At 31.2% G+C, this 20,165-nt stretch overlaps 1 protein-coding gene across 1 annotated transcript; it reads left to right on the top strand.

The window, feature by feature from the left end:
* Positions 1 to 5,220: 5,220 nt before the first annotated feature.
* On the top strand, positions 5,221 to 18,653 carry LOC107890772 (nucleotide-sugar uncharacterized transporter 1). The gene is made up of 7 exons (XM_016815308.2): positions 5,221 to 5,441; positions 7,086 to 7,237; positions 7,347 to 7,552; positions 7,627 to 7,720; positions 16,616 to 16,782; positions 17,109 to 17,276; positions 18,157 to 18,653. Exons 1-7 carry the CDS (start codon positions 5,360 to 5,362, stop codon positions 18,332 to 18,334), a joined length of 1,047 nt encoding a protein of 348 aa, XP_016670797.1. The 5' UTR covers positions 5,221 to 5,359; the 3' UTR covers positions 18,335 to 18,653.
* The last annotated feature ends 1,512 nt before the right edge of the window (positions 18,654 to 20,165 follow it).

The following is a 20,165-nucleotide window of genomic DNA, read 5'->3' as shown; positions in this document are numbered from 1 at the left end:
TTTCCCCTCTCCCAAAAGCAATAAATCATGAGTTTCATTTGAGTTTAGCTCATAATATGTTCTTCACTTTATGATAATCAATTTGTGTTAATATTTTCCTTATGGTAAATAGAGTCTTGTAACTGGATACTACTGCAAATATTTAAGTTCTACACAAACCTTCTGTAAAACCAACTAAATTAAGGCTATATTTGTTTCAACGTCAAAGCTTTTTTGCAAAATATTTTCAACTTTTTTCGATGTTTGTTTTACGTAAAATAAGATGGTTAACATAAAAAGTTTTCTAATCAATGTAAAGTTACTCCTTTATTCTTGTAGAATATTTTATCAAATTTTTTTTGTCAAACATTTTTCAAATTGATAAGGCTTTGTTAACTGTAGCACCTTCATATCTAACTGAAATATCGGGTCAAAGCATTAGGATGTTACATTCTCTATCACATTCGTCACTTATCAAATTTTTTTATAAACTTTTATAATTTTTCAATTTAGTCTCTTATTGTTATAAAAGTTCAATATTCACTAATTATTCACATTAAATATTTTTCTTTCTTGTTACATCTTAATAAGATAATTTATCTTAATATCTTGTTTTGCATATCAATTTTTTATGCATTTTACTTGTATTATTCAAGTTTAACAATTTAGCCATTATCATCATAAAAATTTCATATTTGTTCATAATTTCATTTTTACAATACGTTTTGCATATTTCGTCATTTCATAATATGCTCATTGAACTTTTATTTATAATTTTTTACTTCACATCTTAAATTGTTTCACACTTAAATTTCTGTACATTTTTCAATTTAATCTCTATTACTATCTAATTTATTTTTCACTATATAAGCACTTTAATCAAATAATTCATTATAACATCTTATTTCACAAGACAAATTTTCATGCATATTACTTTTCTTCTTCCAATTATAAATTTCACAAACTTTACAATTTAATCTTTAATATTATGAAGATTCATTATTTATTATAATTTTATCTTAATATCACATTATAATCAATTTACTATTTATCATAAATCTCAAATATAAATTTATTTCATTAGAAACAACTTTTATGAAATGTTTTCAGAAAATTTGTCAAATAATAGAAAATATTTTACACAGATTCATCCAAGCACTAGAAATATTAGTTTTTCCAAAAGAAATAAGTCATTTTTTAAAAATTATTTTCTAAAAATTATTTTTAATGAAACAAACGGAGTTAAGCCTTTATTTTTTACTACTTTCTAAAAAAGCTTTTAGAATTTTAAGAAATATTGAGGAGATAATTTTTTGAAGTCAAAAATATTTTTCGAGCCTTAAATGCGAAATTTTGTAGTAAAAAATGCGTTTGAACTTAAGTGTAAAAGCAGTTTTCTTAAATTCTAAGGTTGAGAAAAATATTTTTTTTCGAGTAAACAATGTTTTTACATGTTAATTATTATAATTTTGTTTTATTGTAAAAAAAAGTATAGTCTAAGTAGTAAAAAATCATATATGTATATATTAGAGCCGCAATAGGTTGACTATGTAATCTTTTTTATTTCATTGTGATAAAAATAATATTGTTGCTAATTTCTTTCCTTCAAAATGGTTTTATTTTAACCTTATTTAAAAAAATTCAAACTGTTTTTCTTTTATCATTTTATCGTATTTTTTGAGAGGTTCTTTTTCGAATCTTATGAATCTATTTTTTCTTTAAAATATGATAGTCCACTGTCGTAAATAGAGGTGAGCGTTTCATTAAACCGAATCGAATCAAATGAAAATATTTCGAGTTAATTGAGTTAACAAATCTTATTTTATTATCCTAATTTGATTTGAAATTTTTTTGAATCTAGTCGAGTGAGAGGGAATTCAAATCGAATCGAATATATTTGTTCGAGTTAAATTATAAAAATGATTTTGGGTCTTTGTAGCCACTTTCACCCATCATAATCAAATTTGTTATTAACTTTCATCCTCTCATAATTTATTTATTAATCTTTTATATACGAGTTAATCTATTTACTTGCTTAGTTATTTCAATTATCTTCTGATTCTTATTACAGTGTATTTTGAAATAAAAAATATATTAAATGTAAAAAATGATAATTTTTTTAATAAAAGTTATTTTAAAAATAAAATGTGAAATTGATACCAACAGAAAATTTTAACACGAATATTTTACGTTATTATCAATAATTCAATTTTAACAGAAATTGATACAAATTCAGCATGATTAAACAATTTAATATATAAATAGTACAAAATGTGAAATTTAATTTAATAATATAAATAGTAGACATAAATTCGAAAAAAAAATTTGAGATTTAGGAAGAAATAAAAACTTCGAGGGAAAATGTAAGGAAAAAAAAAATGGAGGGTTTGGAAGGAAGTAAAATTTTTGAGAGGAAAATAAAAATTTTGGTGGGAAAAAGTAAAAGGGCTAGACTTTTCGGAGGATGGGAGGGGAAGGGAAGTGAAAGGGTTTGATAGTTGGTTTATTCAAATTTAAAAATTCAACTCGATTTGAACTTGAAATTTAAAAAAATAAAATTCTATTTGATTCGATTAATTTGATTCAAATAATTTAAAATTCAATTTTTTTTACTTTTTTTTAAGTCGAATCGAATTTTACTCACTCTTAAATATGAGAACAAACGGTTTTGTATTTGGTCGGAGTAAAAAAATAGTAAGGATTAAAGTGAAAAAAAAGTAGAAATTAAAATAATACTTTAAAAATTGTTAAATTGTACTTGTTTACCCCATTGTTGAAAGTTCTATTTTTTTCAATATTGAAATTTTAAATTTCAAAACCTTAGAATTAATTAAATAAGTTATTAAAAAATTATCTATTGATAGTATCAATTGATTTATTACAATAATATTGAAATTAATTAATTTAATCTCCCTTTAAATCTTAAAATTTTATTTTATATTTTCAAATTAAAATCAATTCAAATAAATCATCTTTAATAATTATACATGAGACCTGATTTTCTTTTGATTATATGATCTCAAGTATTTCATACTAAAATAAAAAGTAAAAAAAAAACAATCCTTACAATTAATTAATTTTATATTCCATGCGAAACAAAACTCATAATTTTTTATCACTTCTTTACCTCAACGAAGAACAAGTAAACAATTTAATTAATTGCAATGGTTCTTCTTTAATTTTAGCTTAGTATGAAAAATTCAAGATTATAAAATAAAAATTTTTTTAAGTTTCATAGAAAATTATTAAATATGAATTAACAAGTTGATTTCATTAAGAATAATATGGAAACATAAAATAAAAATTTAAAATTTAGAGGAAGATTAATTTAATTAACTTCAATATTACAATAACAAATTGGTTAACATTATTAATGGATACAAAATTTTCAACAATTTATTTAATTGATTTTTATGTTTTGAAAAAAAAATTTAGAATTTCGGCAATGTGATAAACAAGTACAATTTGACAATTTTTTAAGACATTATTTAGTTTCTACTTTTTCTTTTTCACTTTAATCTTTTTTTTACCCCAATCAATACTTTAAAAAAGATTTTTCTTGGGTGACCAAAATGAAAGTGATCTAGAATTTAGGTGGCCAAAATGAAATTGAGAATATGATGTGACGTGTATAGTTAACCATTGTTAGAGATTAAACGGTTAGATAACTAAAATGAAAACGCTTTAAATGTCGAGTGATGAAATTGTAACGATTTCATTTCGGGTAAGCAAAGTAAAAATGCCTTAAAAATTGGGTGACCAACTAGCTAGTTTACTCATAATTTTTATTGGTTGGGCCTATATGGTGGAAGGGCCATTTGTCTTTTTGGAAAATCATCAACAATTGTTGGCTTTTTCTTAAAAAGTAACCTAAATTTATTGATTAATTATGAAATGATCTAATTTAAAAATCATGTACTTAAATGACTCAATTTCTATAATGTTTGTCAGTGCCGGTTGACACACCGGCGTCACCAACCTCCCATCATCGACCAATGATTGCGTTTAGAAAATCAAATTTTTAATTGTGCCGCCCAATAAATTGGTGACACCATATGAAAGTGTGATTATATTAAATGTTTAGGACCTGATGAAGCAATTACCCTTTTTAGATTGGCTAAAAAAAGTGTCACCAAATTAAATACTTTTCAACTTTTAGTCTATTTGCATGTTAAGTCTATTCTTTTTTTTAAATTAAATTTAAATAGCCCTTAAAAAATATAAGAATAACAAAAAATAAGCCCTTCTAGTTTTTTTATTTTTCTAAAAAGCAATAAATTGAAAAAGTTATATAAAATTATTATTTAAATTACTCAAATATATCCCTAAAAAAATTTCCTCAAGTTTATCTAAATTCAAATATGCTAGGGAATGAATTGGAAATGTTTAAATTTAGATAAATTTGAGGAAATTTTTGAGAGATATATTTGGGTAATTTAAATTAATTATATAAAATTTAAGTTTATTTAAAAATAAAAAAAGAAAATGATTTATTGTTATTATTATTATATTTTCAAGGGCTACTTAAAGTTAATTTAAAAATGGATAGACTTAATATGCAAATAGACTAAAAGTTGAAAAACATGTATCATGTCACCTATTTTCCAAACAATCTAAAAAGTAAAATTACTCCATAAGGTCCCTAAACGTTTTATATAATCACACTTTAGTCTAATACCGCCAATTATATCCTTTACATACTTGATTTTTAAATTGGATCATTTTCATAATTAATAAAAAAAATTGGGTTACTTTAAAAAAAAAGCCACAGTTGTCTCTCCATAAGAGGTGAGCTCAGGAGGCGTATTGACATGGTACCCCCCATTTGCCCACTTTGTAACATCAAGGAAGAGGATGCTTAACTTCTTTTTGTCACATGTAAATTTGCTACAGATGTCTAGTTTGAGTGGATCCAAAACTTTTTGGAAATGGGCAAACATTATTTTTAGTACTGAAACTCAAATTTTCTAAGCAAGATTCAATAACATCTCGTGCGCAATCTAGAGAACCTGTAACCAAGAGTTGTTCAAAAGAACTAAGACCTCACCCTTTTAAGGCACTTTGTCGAGCCAATCATTTGTTTAACTATAAAATGCAATGCAGGCTTATAACAGTGAAATACAGTTACTGATCGAGGGCAGCGCAGGCAAAGCCACCAGCAACGACAAATCAAAGAAACTACCACAGATAAATCAAATAATAATTAAAAGGAATTTACAATCAAATAAAAGTATTTAATTTAAAAATAAGAAAAACAAAGACCTTGGCCGGCTGGTCAACATCCTAACATTTCCTTGGTTTTGAACTCGATTGCAATGGCAATCCGCTCTCCTTCTCCTCCTTGTAAAACATATAACGCACCAAAACTTGAAGTCGAAAAATGCGGCGCATTAATCAGATTTTGGGTCTTTTCTTTAGTAAAGATGTGAGGAAGCAAAACCCTAATGATTTTGCTAAACCAGGTAAAATACATTAATACTTTAATTTTTATTTTTATTTTTCATTTTCGTGTTCCTTTTTTGCTTAGAAATATATTTGCTGCTAAGCTGTTAATTCGCCAGTCTTGGTTGCTTCTGTTTCATTAATTTCTGTCAACGATCCTGTTAGTATATATATGTATATATATATATATGAATTTTGGGTGAGAAGTTGTAGTATTTATTGAAGCAAACTTTGTATAGCAGTGTCTTCAAGGGTACATACTGATGGTTAGAACTTGAGATTCCAATTTTGAAGTTTCAGGTTTAAATTTTTGGGATGGAAGTTGAGGTTTGGCCGTTTAGGCTGGGAAATTGTGGCTTCCATTATTTGCCTCAAAGATCTATGGGGATGCCAGAACAAATTTTTAGGGCTCGAATGAAATTTTAATTTTTTATAGTTTATTATTTTTATAATTTTTTAAGAATTAAATTAAATTTTTTATAATTTTAAGAGATCAAAATATAATTTTAACTTTATTAATTTAAAATTTTTAAAAAAAATTTCTAAATAATAATTTTTTATTTTGGGAGAGCCGAACTCTTATCAGCCCCTAGATTCACCTCTGCTATGGACCTTGGAATTTACTAGACAAAGTAAAGGAAAAGAAATGAATGTTAAAAAGAGAACATTATGTATCTTTATCTTGTTTCGAAATATAAAATTTGTAAAGCAAAGTAATATTTATTATTTTTGTTTGGTTAAATTGAGAGAAGTCAAAGAAATGATTGATTATAATGGAATTTTCTAATTATATCATTTTATAAAATAATTTATATAAAGAATTGATAGGATAAAATGTAATTTCACATCAGTAACCTTATTTTCCTTTTTCTAGCTTTTCCTTCAAGTTGGTTAATTAAAAACTAAGTAAATTAAGGGAAAGCTAGGGAAATTCAACTCCCTTTACTTTCCTTAAATAAGAAAAACTATTCAAACAAGAGAAATGTTGTTACTTTCCTTTCCTTTTCTTAATTTTAATGCAATCCAAACATAGTGTTAGAGACTAACTTGAATTTGATCGTTATTTTACCTTCATAATCCAGGAGAAAGATTCAATTTTGGGTTGCCTGATACACTAAATGTCTCTATTAGATTTTCCATTCTAAAGCTTTGAAAGCTTTTAGCTAGACTTTGGCAATTTTGGACACTGATACGAACACAAATCATGTTTAATTAGCAAGATGCCAGTGTAATAAACACTATACAACAAGTTTAAACTCAAATCATATTAGGTAGCATGACAGTTTACTACATGTATCTCATGGTATTGACATTTAATAATTTTTTTCTTCTGTTTGTGTCTACACTGCTGATATGAAGAAAAGAGGAAACAGCATGCATGCATGTATTGCCTGGTCTTCTTTTTGGTTTTACTTGAAGCTTAAGCATATTTAGTTCTCCCAACTTAATACGTAAAACACAAATATCTGTTTTTCTCCAAAAGGTCCTTTGGGTGTTTGGATCCATTTAAGGATTATGGTCTGTTGAACTACACCTCATATCTCCAATCCCCACTCTTGTTACATTTTGGTCAATGCAGGCAATAATCTTTTTTAACATTTGTACATTCTATAAATTATTTGTGTAATCTTAAATCTTCAAACATTTCCCTTTTGGGTAAAAAGGCAGGGATCTGGAGAACAATCAAGCTTCTTTATTTGAGAAGTTGCATTCATTCGAAAGTGCAAAGCATGAACAACAACGAATTTGTGGCCCTCTTGCTGCTCTTACGTTCAACTTAGTGGTTGCTGTTGGCATCATTTTCTTGAACAAATGGGTCTGTATGATCAATTTTGCGTATGCAACATAATTCTTTTGCTGCACTGTCTGTTTTAGCTGTAGCAGCATTCTAAAATTTCAATGCTCCACACTTTTTGTTCATCCAGGTTCTTGAAAATGTTGGGTTTCAGTTCCCGGTATGTCTGACAGTTATTCATTATGCTGTCAGCTGGGCATTAATGGCGAGTTTGAAATTCTTTTCTATCCTTCCTGCATCTCCTTCGTCAGAGTTGGCCCCTTTATCTTTGTTTACTTTCGGATTTGTTAACTCTGTGTCTACTGGCCTTGCTAATGTCAGCTTGAAGTACAACAGGTGAGATAACAAGTTAATTTCAGTTTCCTAGGTGACACCCTACTTTATACATTAATTCATTTAGTTTTCCCCAGTGTGGGATTTTATCAGATGGCTAAGATTGCTATTACACCATTGATTGTCCTGGCAGAATTCATATGGTACAAGAAGAGAATCGCTTTCTCAAAGGTATTCTGATGTGTTGGTAAATACTTAAGTTATAATTAACAGAAATGATGAATACAAGAACATTCTTAACATAGAATTCATATTAATTTCTAGCTTTCTTCAAAATGGAGAAATATTCTGTTTCCATCACTGTCTTAGGAAATATTTATCTCATATTTGGATGGAATCAAATTGTTTATTGTCCCCCTTCACTATTTCTAAACAATTTTTGTTCTAAATTACTGATTACATCTATATCTATATCTATCTATGAGTAGTAGAGCTGTATAGTAATAGGTAGGGGCGAAGTCAAAATAATTTTTTAGGGGTAAATGAAATTTAATTTTTTATAATTTATATCTTTATATTTTTTAAAAATTTAAATCAAATTTTTATAATTTGAAGGAGTTAAAATATAATTTTATTTTTATTAATTTAAAATTTTAAAAAAATTTAAAGAATTTAAATAATAATTTTTTATTTTAGGGGGTAAGGGGCCTGTGGCCTGTCAAACCCTCTAGATTCACCTCTTGCTAATAGGGAATCAATAATGTATAGGTGTCTTGTTTCCTTTTCCTTTTTAGTTAGAACTTTATTCTTAGATCATGATTTTCTTCTTATGAGACATTTGTCTTCGAACTTATTTGTCCTTGTGCTTCGCTGCAAATTGTTCGTACATGCTAATTAAGGATTAACTTGTTATTTTAGGACTTTGAAACAAAAAGTTAATTCCTCTATTATTAATATGATTTTCATTTGTAAATAATAATTATAAGATCGAGTGCATGGCCATATTCATAATTCATTAGAGTTAGATTTTTTTTTTATAGTTCCTAATATGCGACATCATATGGAGGGAACTAAATCTAAGCATCTGGCTCATTGGCTAAGAGCATATATTCATGCTGTGTTATCGAGTCATAGGAATTACGTGCTAGTGATGTGTGCATGTTGTATCCCAAAAAATCATATAGAGTGAACTTCTTACCTAGGGTATGCTAAATAAACTATTAATTTTTTTTATTTCATTGAAAATAAAAATTTTTAACATTTAATATTTTAAGTATTTGATAATCAAATTAATTTTTTACTTAATATCATGTTTTCAATAAAAAAAGTGTTGAATAAGAAAAGCAAGTGGATAATTACTTATGACGTTGAAATTATTAGTTGTTTTTTTTAGAAAATTACATTTGAAATAATTATCTCTTTTTTTATTATAAAAAAATTAGATATTCAAATTATCATATTTAAAATTTATCCAAAACTATCAAAATAATGTATATTAATAAGATTAAATTAAGAAATAAATAACTTTCAGAAATCAATATTTACTTTTATCAGATATAATTATTTTATTTTATTTATTTTATTTTTTATTTTGGTGAAAAAAAATAGAATGAATTACATCAACTTCATAAAAAAATTGTTAACTTTATCTATTTTTAGTAGATCTATTATTTCCTTAGGAGCTTCATTAATGACTTGTAAGCTCGATTTCCAGCTCAATCCAAGTTTAGCAAGACGATCCGCTACGAAGTTCTGGGCTCTTGGGACATGCTTAATCTTCCATTCCCCTTCCGACCGCAAGAGGTGTTGAGTTCTGCGTAGCGCAGTAATCCCGGAATCTTCCAAATCCAAGTCCTCCAAATTCTGAGCGACTTCAAGGTTATCAGTCATGATAATGCCTTGTCTATATCCCTTATTGAGCAGAATGAGGATCCCATCTAGGATGCTCCAAACTTCAGCCTCAAACGGAGAACAAACACCTAAGAATCGAGTGAATCCCATTATCCACTTTCCATCATGGTCTCAAGCTACTCCTCTAGTTGCCGCAAATCCAGAATCTCCGGCCGCAGCCCCATCAGTGATAAAATCACCCAAGTGTTATCTGGATTATTAGTGGAATTTGAGCTGGGAATGTTGCTTTTTTGTCCACCAAGATGAGCTTCGTATTGGTGAGCCCAACAACTAGAGACTTTCACCACTTCAGTTGCTTCTGAGGAAATGTTCTGGAATATGAAAAAATTCTTGTTTTTCCCAATACGCTAAGCGATTAGTCCAAAAAGACATGATCGAGTGAGGCCACTATCTTACAATCTTTCATGAAAACAAAGGTTAAGTAAAAGCTAATTCTGAAAAGAGATAGAGAAAAACCTTTATTTTAGTTGGTCTGGAAGCACAAGCATCCACATATCTTTCGTTGTAAGAGAATCTCTAAGAACATGCGCCAAATCTTCAAAGTCATGCCTACATAAGGTACATGAGTTGCTGTGGCCGATACCCTGTCTAGTGCGTTCCGAGTTAGGTAGAAGTCTTTGTTTAAAGGCTAACCAAATAAAAAACTCCTACTCTTTGTGGACCCAAATATTTCCAAGTAGTCTTCCAATACTCCTCTTGAGGATTCCAAGAATCATATTTTAAAGTCCAATAAGCACTGTGAACTAGAAAGTCTCCTGGCGTTGAACGAGCCCAAATCACTCTATCCGAACCGAAATAGGGATGAGGAAGGGGAATACTAGTAATCCTACAATGACATCATCAAGTAGCCAAATACGAAACATCTCTAAGTTCTAACTTCCATCTAAGTTTGCCATCTTCCTAACACAACAATCCAAATCAAGGTTAGCATAAGAAGGAATTTTAGATATCAAGAAGCCCATACCTGGAATCCAAGAATCTTTCCAGCATTGGGCACTGGCACCATCTCCGATAGACAAAACTAAATTTTCACGAAGGGGTGACCAAATCCTAGAAAGAGATCACCATAAATGAGAACACTGATTCCTACCAATAAAAGTAGGAAACTGTTCTTTCCAGCCATACTTTGAGCAAAGGACATGAACCCAAAGTGCATTTCTTTTAGAAACAAGGCTAAAACCAATCTTCATAAAAAAGGACAAATTTTGGTCACTCATATATCTAAAGCCAAGACCACCTCAAGTCCGTGGTTAACATATAGAATCCAACCCACTAGGGACATTTTAGGGTGACCATCAGTACATCCCCAAATGAACTGTCTAACCAATCTTTCAATCTCATCACAAACACCTTTTGGAATCATCATAGATTGCATAAAATAATTAGGAATCGAGAGAAGTACTGGTTGAGCCACTGTTATTCTTCCTGCAATAGAAAGCTTCCTTGCATCCCAGTTCTGCAATTTTCGTCTTACCTTATCAACAATAAAACTCAGGGTGCTTTTGGTTACCCTATCATAAAGAAGAGGGACACCTAAGTAATTGCCTAGATTTTGAACCTCTTGGAATCTGAAAAGTTAGCTAATTTGACTATAGACATCAACTCTAATAGACTTGGAAAAGAAGATATTGCTTTTTCCCACACTAACTTTGTGACCTTTAAATCTTATAAAATTGAGTAAGAATGCTATCCAATAGCCGTGCTTGATAAAGATGAGCTTTGCAAAAAATCACCAAGTCATCAACAAAGAACAGATGAGATACTGTAAGATCGTTACGAGATAAGTGAATTGGATCCCAATTACCGTTATCCATTTCAGCCCGAATAAAATGACCCAACCATTCCATGCAGAGCACAAAGAGATAAGGCAATAAGGGACATCCATGGCGGATTCCCCTAATCGGTTTGAACTTCTGAGTAGGCACCCCATTCCAAAGGATTTGCATAGAAGCGGAAAAGATAGCCGACATAATCACGTTCTGTAGAAAGACAGGGATTCCAGCTACAGCCAATAAGGCATTAATAAATTCCCAACTAACTCTATCATAAGCTTTTTCCAAATTTAGCTTAATAGTCATCCAATTCCTTCTTTTCCTATTACCTTGCATAAAATGGATGACTTTTTGAGCCAAAATGATATTCTCAGAAATGTTTCGTCTAGCTATAAAACCAGTTTGTTCCTGATATATCAGTTTAGGGAATATCACCTTAAACCGATGTGCAATCACTTTCATCACCAACTTCTAGAGAATAGAAAACAAACTAATAGGGCGAAAATGACTGAAATCATTAGGACTTTATTTTTTTGGAATGAGAACAATCAACCTATTATTCAAGTCCTAATCGATCAAACTACTAGCAAAAACATCCTTAACCCATTGACATATATCATTACGAAGGATATCCCACTAACTTTGGAAGAAATAAGTATGAAAACTATCACTCCCAGGGGCTTTTAGTGGGGCCATGTCGAATAACGCTATTTTAATCTCCTCATCATTTATATCAGCTTCCAAAAAAAAAGTCTTTGAGGGATTAAGACAAGGAAAACCAAAATTAGGAATGTCTCTCAAGACAGAAGGTACCTCACCATAAAGTCTTTCAAAGAATTCCACCGCTTTAGATTGCAGGATATCTTGATTAGAGTACTATTCTCCATTATCTATACGTAAGGATGTGATTTGGTTAAAATTCCTTCTCCTTATTGTACACTATGGAAGAATTTAGTATTACGATCACCCAATTGAAGCCAATCACACCGAGCTTTTTGTCTCTAGAGTAAATCTTCATGGTCTAGAACGTTTTCTAGCTCATCTTTAATTTCCATCTCTTTTTTAGCTAAACATGTAGAGATAGAGTTGACTAAGGCACTTTGAATACTATTGAGCGATCTCATGAGGTTCCGCTTACGAGTACCCAAAAAGCCATACACATTCCTGTTCCAATCTTTGACAGAATAAACAAAATAGGTTAATGAGTCAACCATATTACCTGCAAATTTCCATTTATCTCTGACAAGATTGGGGAAATCATTGTGGTTTGTCCATCCTGCTAAGAATCTGAAGGGTCTGCCTTTATTTATACAAAAATCCGGTCTAGTAGACAATAAGAGAGACCGATGATCCGATTTAATCCAAGTGAGATGATGAACTAAGCACTACGAGAAAGTTATCATCCAAGCGTCATTTGCTAAGGCCCGATCGAGTCTAACAAAAGTGGCCACCTCGTTGCCAAGTGTAGGAAGAATCACTATACCTCAAGTTCTGCAACTCACAAGAATCAACAAAATGTCCAAATAAATCACATCGCTTACCTATGGTAAATGGACTTTTCTTATCCGCAGGTGATAAAATGGCGTTAAAGTCCCCCATAATAAGCCAAGGGATAGAATGATCAGGGATTACAGATTTTAACCCCTTCCAAAGACGCTTACGTTTTGATCTATCTAGGCTGCCATATAGAAAATAAATAAAGAGGAACTTATTAAGGATAAAGTTATCAATACGTAAAAAAATAAATTGAGGATGGTTTCGAATGATTTGAACTTGAACCGTCTCCTTCCATCTGACCCAGATACCACTTGCAAAACCAACAACTTTAACTCGATGTGAGCAATTAAAACCCAATTTCTCAATAATAGAATTAACCTTAATAACACTCACTCTCGGTTCAACCAAACAAATAATATCAGATCGGTGTTCCACATTGTATTCTCGAAAAGCTTAAATAAAATTTCTGCTAGCACAGCTTTGACAATTCCATGTAAAAATATTTAAATTTAGCCCATAATAAATAATTAAATAGATAAAAATAAAACCAAATAGAAGATTAAAAACAACGAAACTTTAAAATAAATCAAACCCAAATAACCATAAAAGTTCAAAGGACCCAAAAGACTAGCTCCCACTTGTTGTTCATCAAAATTTGGAACAACTTCAAAATCAAGATCACCTTTGGATAAAGCCGAAAGACTCTCAGCCAGTTGCTCCAGAGACTCCTTCAACATCACTCGGTGTGAGTCAGAGGTTTTGAATCAGGTACTATTACTATGGAAAATTCTGCTTTGTTTTTTTAGTAATTCTCCTTCCCCTGTTTCTCATTCCCTTTCCCGTGCCAGAGAAAGCCACTGTAGACAGACCCAAGGATCTTTTAAGAGAAGGATCACTGCTGTTAATATTGAGATTTTTGTTTTCAGGAAAAACCACAGTCGAGTGTTTGCCGGAATCGAGACCTCCTACTTCCACCAGAATTTCGTTTTGGTTATGCACAACAAATGTTGATTCTACCCGAAAGGTTGAAGCCCTGCCTTCAAGATAAAGATCTACCTCATTATGAGATTTTCTTTGCGATCCGGCCGCCGTAGGGGACCGACTGCAACTACCAGCAACCTCAGGATTAAACTGGGCTACTGACTTCGGGCCAAACTGATCCATCATGCCTCAGGCTTGAAAATTCGGAGAAACCCCAAGGCCCAGGTGTTTAGACGGTTCTTTAGAGAGTTGTAAGCTATTATTATTCCCGTCTGTCTGACCGTTGTGCTGGAAGCCAGAATCCTTATGGAAATTTCCAATTAAAACTTCTTTCCTTCTAGGTCTCCGAGAATCTGGCAAATCCACCTCATAATTCTCTTTGGTCAAATCCTTATTGTTAAGGACCCTAAAACGAGAACCTTCAATTTCCCTCTCATGATTTCCTAAAGAGTTTTGCGCATTCTCTCTAAACTTCCACCTTGATTTCCTTTCGACAATCATCCATGGCCTGTAAATTTCGTTCGTCTTCTCTGACCCGTCCGCGGCCCTATTTCGACTTTCTGATGGCACTTCCGGTGGGTCAATATTCTTTTCACCAATGGGATCATGGTTTCTATAATTACAAAAATTCTCTACATGCCCATATCTCTCACAAAGGAAGCAAATTGTAGGTAAAGATTCGTACTCCACATTTTGTTTTCGACCATTAATCAGGATTTAGGAAACCAAAGGTTTATCCAAGTCAACTTAAATAACCATTGTAGCAAAGTGACCCCTTGCCCTGTTATCGGTGTTCATATCCAACTTGGCTACTTTTCCAACCATTCTCCCTATCTCAGTAATGATTTTATGATTTTATGATTGTACAAATAACCAACTAGGCTAAGAAATCTGATCCAAGCCATCACAACACTTGGAAATCCCTGTATAGGATCAAAAGCTAATGTCCAAGGTTGGACAGTCAAGTATTGACCAAAAATGGTTCAGGGACCTTCTAAAAGAGCTTTTTCACAATCTAGTTTATTTTGAAATTTGACCAGCAAATATCCATTCTCAATATCCATCATATGCAAAGGCTCCACGGGTCTCCACAAGTTATATATTTTGTTCTGGAAAACCTAAAATCTAATAGTACGACCAAGAAATTTTAAAATCACGGTGTTCTTCATACCTTGAATGAGGATTTAATGAATCCTATCCGAGAAAGTTATAGCAGGCACTCCATTCACAAATAATTTCTGGATGTCTCCTTCCAATATGTCAATTTCTTTTTTTCCTTCCGATCTATTGAGAGTGTCCTTTGGAGATTGTCCGGCGAGTTTGTCTCTTCACGAAATAGGTTGTTCCGAAGACAGATCAACCATCATGTCACTACTCGTGTCAACATATTTCTCTCTAAATTGAATTTTTTTAGGCATCAACTCCTCCGCAATGAATTTCACAGAACCGGAGTTATCACAGAGAGAAGACATTTTTAAGACCTAGGCAGAGCTTTCTTTTTCCCTAAATTTTTCCTTCGAGTATATTTTAATCTTCAGTGAGTTCATAACCTTAAACTCGTTAGAAAAGAGTCTTAAACCTCTACAATTAGAATAAAAATACCATTTTGCCTTTTTGTCTCTTTGCATAATTTCTTCACAACAATAGATACTTATCAAATCTAAATATCATAATTCACATTAAACTCTTAATAATAATCCTGGTATGGTAAAAGTTACACTTTTATCCTCTTCTCGACAAAAATAGAAATTTTACAATTTAATCCATATATTTTGAAATCTTTTTCATTTTATTTCCAAGAGTTGTTTTTATCGCACTAATACATATTCCAATTTTATTCTCATGCCAAATAATCAGTAATAACTCTTATTTCTTTTTTGATTAAATTTGCACTTTAATTCTCCAACTTTTTCAAATTTACAATTTAATTCTTTTGCTACATGTCCAATGTCCACAATACTATTCATCGAATTCTATCCCTAATATCAATTTTCCTTTTGTAAAATTTGTATCTGACTCAATTTTTAATTTTTTCGTCATTTCATTGTTTCAAATCTCAGAACAGTACTCTATCTTATTGAAAATTTGGGGGTGTTACAAAAAACCTTGTCCTCAAGCTTGAAGTCACAGTTCCCTTGCATCTGTTGTTATGTCTGTTGGTTCATTGTCCTTTATTTCCAACTAGAAAAGCTTTTTGCATTGATTGGGTTTGCGCATATAGCTCATCACAATTGTAACAAAGTCCTTTTGCACGTTGTTCAGTCATCTCTCTGCTTGTTAGTGTTTTAACGAAGGTAGAAGGGTCATTGCTAAATTTGGGTGTAGCTCGCGTTCTTTTGTCCAGAATCATCTTAGTTGTTGTTTATGTAATTTTGGAATTCTAGACAGCAGTAGGATTATCAGGTCGGTTTGTTTCTGTTAGTAATTTTTTTTCTCAAATAGCCTTTCTAGACTCATCTCTTGAACTAGATTGGGTAGGTGATGTAATTCCACATCGTCTCTGAAGGATTCGATTAGGCCTCAAGTGAACAAGTCCACCTGTTGATTGATAATAAAGGATACAAGGGAATCGATTGGCTCATCTGATCCATACCTCAAGACCTTTTAAAATTCAGAATGAGTTTTCTAGCGATGCAAATATGCATCTGCCGAGTGAAAGAAAAAAGTAGAACAAAATACTTTTTAAGTACTCTGAAGATTGTATCCTTAGAAGAAAGTTAATTGTGGGATCGAGATTCCGATTGGATGGAACATTTTAAGCTAATGAATCAACAATAAATTTAATCGGATTAGAGGTTATTAACATGATCAAAAACAGTGAATTCAATCTTAACTTCTCAATTGACAGTAGTAATCCTATAACTTTGATTTCCAACAACACTTTCAATAGCAAACTCAAGTGTCGGCAATTTGCTTTTCGTTTTCTTTCTTTGTTTAATTCCTCGTATCCTATGAAATCTTTCAGGTGGTTGCGTTAGCAGTTGTATCAGTTGGGGTTGCTGTTGCTACTGTAACTGATTTACAATTCATCTTCTTCGGTGCTTGTGTAGCATTGGCATGGATAATACCTAGTGCAGTCAATAAAATACTTTGGTCCAACTTGCAACAACAACAAAAATGGACAGCATTGGCGTATGTTTCATGTTCCTCTGAGCTTGTTTGGCAGTTTTAGGTTGAGTGGAATAAATGTATAGCCTGCGAAAAAAGATTCTACATTTGGATGTTTAGATGGGATGCAAATTTTTAAGTAATATTTGCTTGTTCTCTTGATAGGAAAGATTGTAAGTTCCTTTTGGAGATAAGATTAATCCTTTCTTGTTCTCACTATTCCTTTCCCGATAATATCCAAACATGGTCATGGTTACCTGCGTGCAAGAAAATATTTCTTTTCCTTTACGTTGATTATCTTAAATATTTCAAAACTTCTCACTGGTTTAAGTTGTGAATTTGTTGAACAGATTAATGTGGAAGACTACACCAATCACTTTGGTTTTTTTGGTTTTTATGATTCCTTTGGATCCTCCTGGTTTACTTGCGTTCCATTGGAGCTTCAGCAGTACATCAGCCATTCTCGTGTCTGCTTTTCTTGGCTTCTTGCTTCAGTGGTCCAGTGCTTTGACACTTGGGTAAGTTCCAATTAAGCTAGTTTTTAGTTTGATCCATGCTGCAACTTGCTATCATTGATGTTTACGACTTGCCATAATATCATCTTTTTTGCTTTATGGGGTTGGTTTTATAGTACAGTGCTTTTTCCCCTTTAACATAGGATAAGTATTCATGGCTGGCTAGGTCCAGGGCCGGTTCTTTTTGTTCAAGGCAAAATGACTTTTTTGGAAAATGATTTTGGCATTTTCTGATGTTCATTTGACAGAAAATTGATTGTTTAACGAAAAACAACTTTTTAGTGAACTGAAATTAAATCTTATTCTCTGACACTTTCCTAAGAATAGGTGCCCAACTGCTCGTGGCCATGAGCAGGCTAGTCAGCAAATCTGCAAATTTAGTTCAATTTTAACCTGGATTTGACATAATTTTTTAGATTGAGACTTCACTTGAGTCATATATTATTATATTAATTAATAAAACAATGTTTGCTTTTAGTGTTTTTTTTTAAGAATAAAAATATTTAAAACTGTAAATTTCAGTATTTCTATTTCGAATATAATTTAGATTAATCTCTACTTTTTTTTAATCCTTTTAGCAACTTAAAAATAATACCATGCCCGCAACAAGGTGCAAGCGTTTATCTAGTATTAAAAAAATTCTTTTGTTTTCCGAAAATCTTTGAACTTTTCTAGAAAGTACATTTTAGAGTTGATTAATATGAAACAAACGATGGAAGTAAACATAATAAAAGAAGTCGGATTTGATATTTTCTGATTGTTCAAGATGCATAAAAAAAAAAAATTGGACGTCTAAAGTGGAACGGTGATAAAATGTAAAAAAAAAAAAAAGGAGGAGAATTATTTGCCCCTTTACCTCATTTGTTGTTTGGTTCATGTTCAGGGCTACATCTGCTATATCCTCTGTGGTTCTTGGACAATTCAAAACTTGTGTTATCCTCCTTGGAAATTATTATCTTTTTGGTTCAAATCCTGGCACAACCAGTATTTTTGGTGCGTTTATAGCCATTGGTGGAATGTCCTTTTACACATACCTTAATATACGTGCTATGAAGCGGTAGTCAGGGTCATTGTTGCCCCTGACGAAGGAACTGGAGACGACATGTTACAAAAACTAAAAAAACTTCATGGTGATTGCATATATGACACTGAATGGCAAAACTTTGTAACAGTTTAAACTATTGTTAATAACATTATTTAAAATAAGCATGATTGAAGCAATCTACTAAAAGAAATTAATACCACATTTGGTTGGGGAATGAAATAGGACTGTAATGGAATAGAATTGTAATCAGTAATTCAATTATTTTGTTGAATGGAATGGAATAGAGTTGTAATAGTATTCTTCTGTTCGGTTGAATGGAATAAATGTTTGTAATAGCATAATGAAAAAGGCTTAAATGAGCGGAATACCTTTAACATAATTTTTATAGATAAATGATTATTATTATTAAATTTTAATAAAATTATTATTTAATATAATTTAATAAAAATAAAAATAAATAATTTAATTATATTTTAATATAATTATTATTAAATATAATTTAAATAAAAATAGAAATATATAATTTAATATTATTCTTAATATAATTTGGTTCATCTATAGGGGAAGGATGTAATTTTGACATTTTGCAAGGGGAATTTATGCAGACCAATCCCCAACAAATGCTACCCTCTCATCCCACGCACACTTACCTTTTGTCATATGGGTGATTCCAGCCATCAAATTTGACACAAATTTTTTTACCAAATCTACTACATCATCTCACTACATGTATAATACGAAGGACAAAACATAATCTCATAGAATCATAGTTACCAAAATTACAAATATTGATCCAAAAATAATAATTATTCTCATTTTTATATTTATGAAAAATACCAAACATCTATACACCAAACAAACCCAACAATGATATTTAAACATCTATACACCAAATATCTAATTAGCATTGAGCAATGTCTCACCCTATATACATGTTTATAATGATTTCATGATCATACTAAAACTACTCAAAGTGAATTAGTAACAGAACTAGAAATGAAATGTCATATTCATTGTGACATTTAAACAAACATTGCCCAATCCCAAACTTCACTTGTAATCTCCTCTACAATGACATTTTCAATTACTATCCCCATATCCCTCTTCTGGGATTCAAAATCATTCTTCTATTCTTGGGTTGAATTAATTATATCGAACTCCAACAATTGTTTAATGTTGGATTCATCTCCACATCATTTTCCTCATCCCTTTATATTTTCACATCTAACATCTCCTCACCAGATCCTTTAAATCTTTGCCCTTTCTGTTCCTTCTCATGAATATTTTTTACCAACCCCTAACACAATCAAAGAGAAGCTGCTTTGTTTGTTGCAAAACCCTTTTTGACATGGATGATAGTTGGGAAAAAGTAGACCAGTGAAGCACTTTAAGTTGTTTGAATCCCACACAACTCGATTTTTCTGGTTTGTATTGAAAAAGTAAATTCAAGAGCCAACCTGGCAATATTTAGTCCTTTATTAGCTTAGACCAGAACAACCTTTTGTCGAAAACTTGTTGTCTTATTGCTTTTTAACTTTAGGGGAATTAATAATGAATTCTAATCAGAAGGGAAAGTAATTATGAAAGCTAATATTAACTTTAAATATACTAATAATTATCGAGCAGGGAAGTAGATACTTGTTCTTCCATGCATCTTCATTCAAACTCTGTATCTGCAACAATCTATTTAGCTATGTGAGTTTCAACTAGAATCTTGCACAATTAAAAAGATTAAAAAGAAAAATAAGCATCCAAGAGCTCAAAGCTCAAAATGCTCCTAAATCAACATACCTTACATGTCAAGATCCATGTAAGGCCCTCATCCTCCAAATCAGGCCACCCGTTGA

The sequence above is a fragment of the Gossypium hirsutum genome, chromosome A11 (genome assembly GCF_007990345.1).
Source record: "Gossypium hirsutum isolate 1008001.06 chromosome A11, Gossypium_hirsutum_v2.1, whole genome shotgun sequence".
In the NCBI taxonomy this organism is placed as follows: domain Eukaryota; kingdom Viridiplantae; phylum Streptophyta; class Magnoliopsida; order Malvales; family Malvaceae; genus Gossypium; species Gossypium hirsutum.
Note: the sequence above shows the minus strand (reverse complement) of the source record. Positions and strands in the feature narration are given on the sequence as shown.

Coding starts and splice junctions, on each gene's coding strand:
- LOC107890772 (XM_016815308.2), top strand. CDS start 5,360: ATGCGGCGCATTAATCAGATTTTGGGTCTTTTCTTTAGTAAAGATGTG. Junction 7,238..7,346: donor TCATTTTCTTGAACAAATGG/GTCTGTATGATC, acceptor TTGTTCATCCAG/GTTCTTGAAAATGTTGGGTT. Junction 17,277..18,156: donor TCCAGTGCTTTGACACTTGG/GTAAGTTCCAAT, acceptor GTTCATGTTCAG/GGCTACATCTGCTATATCCT.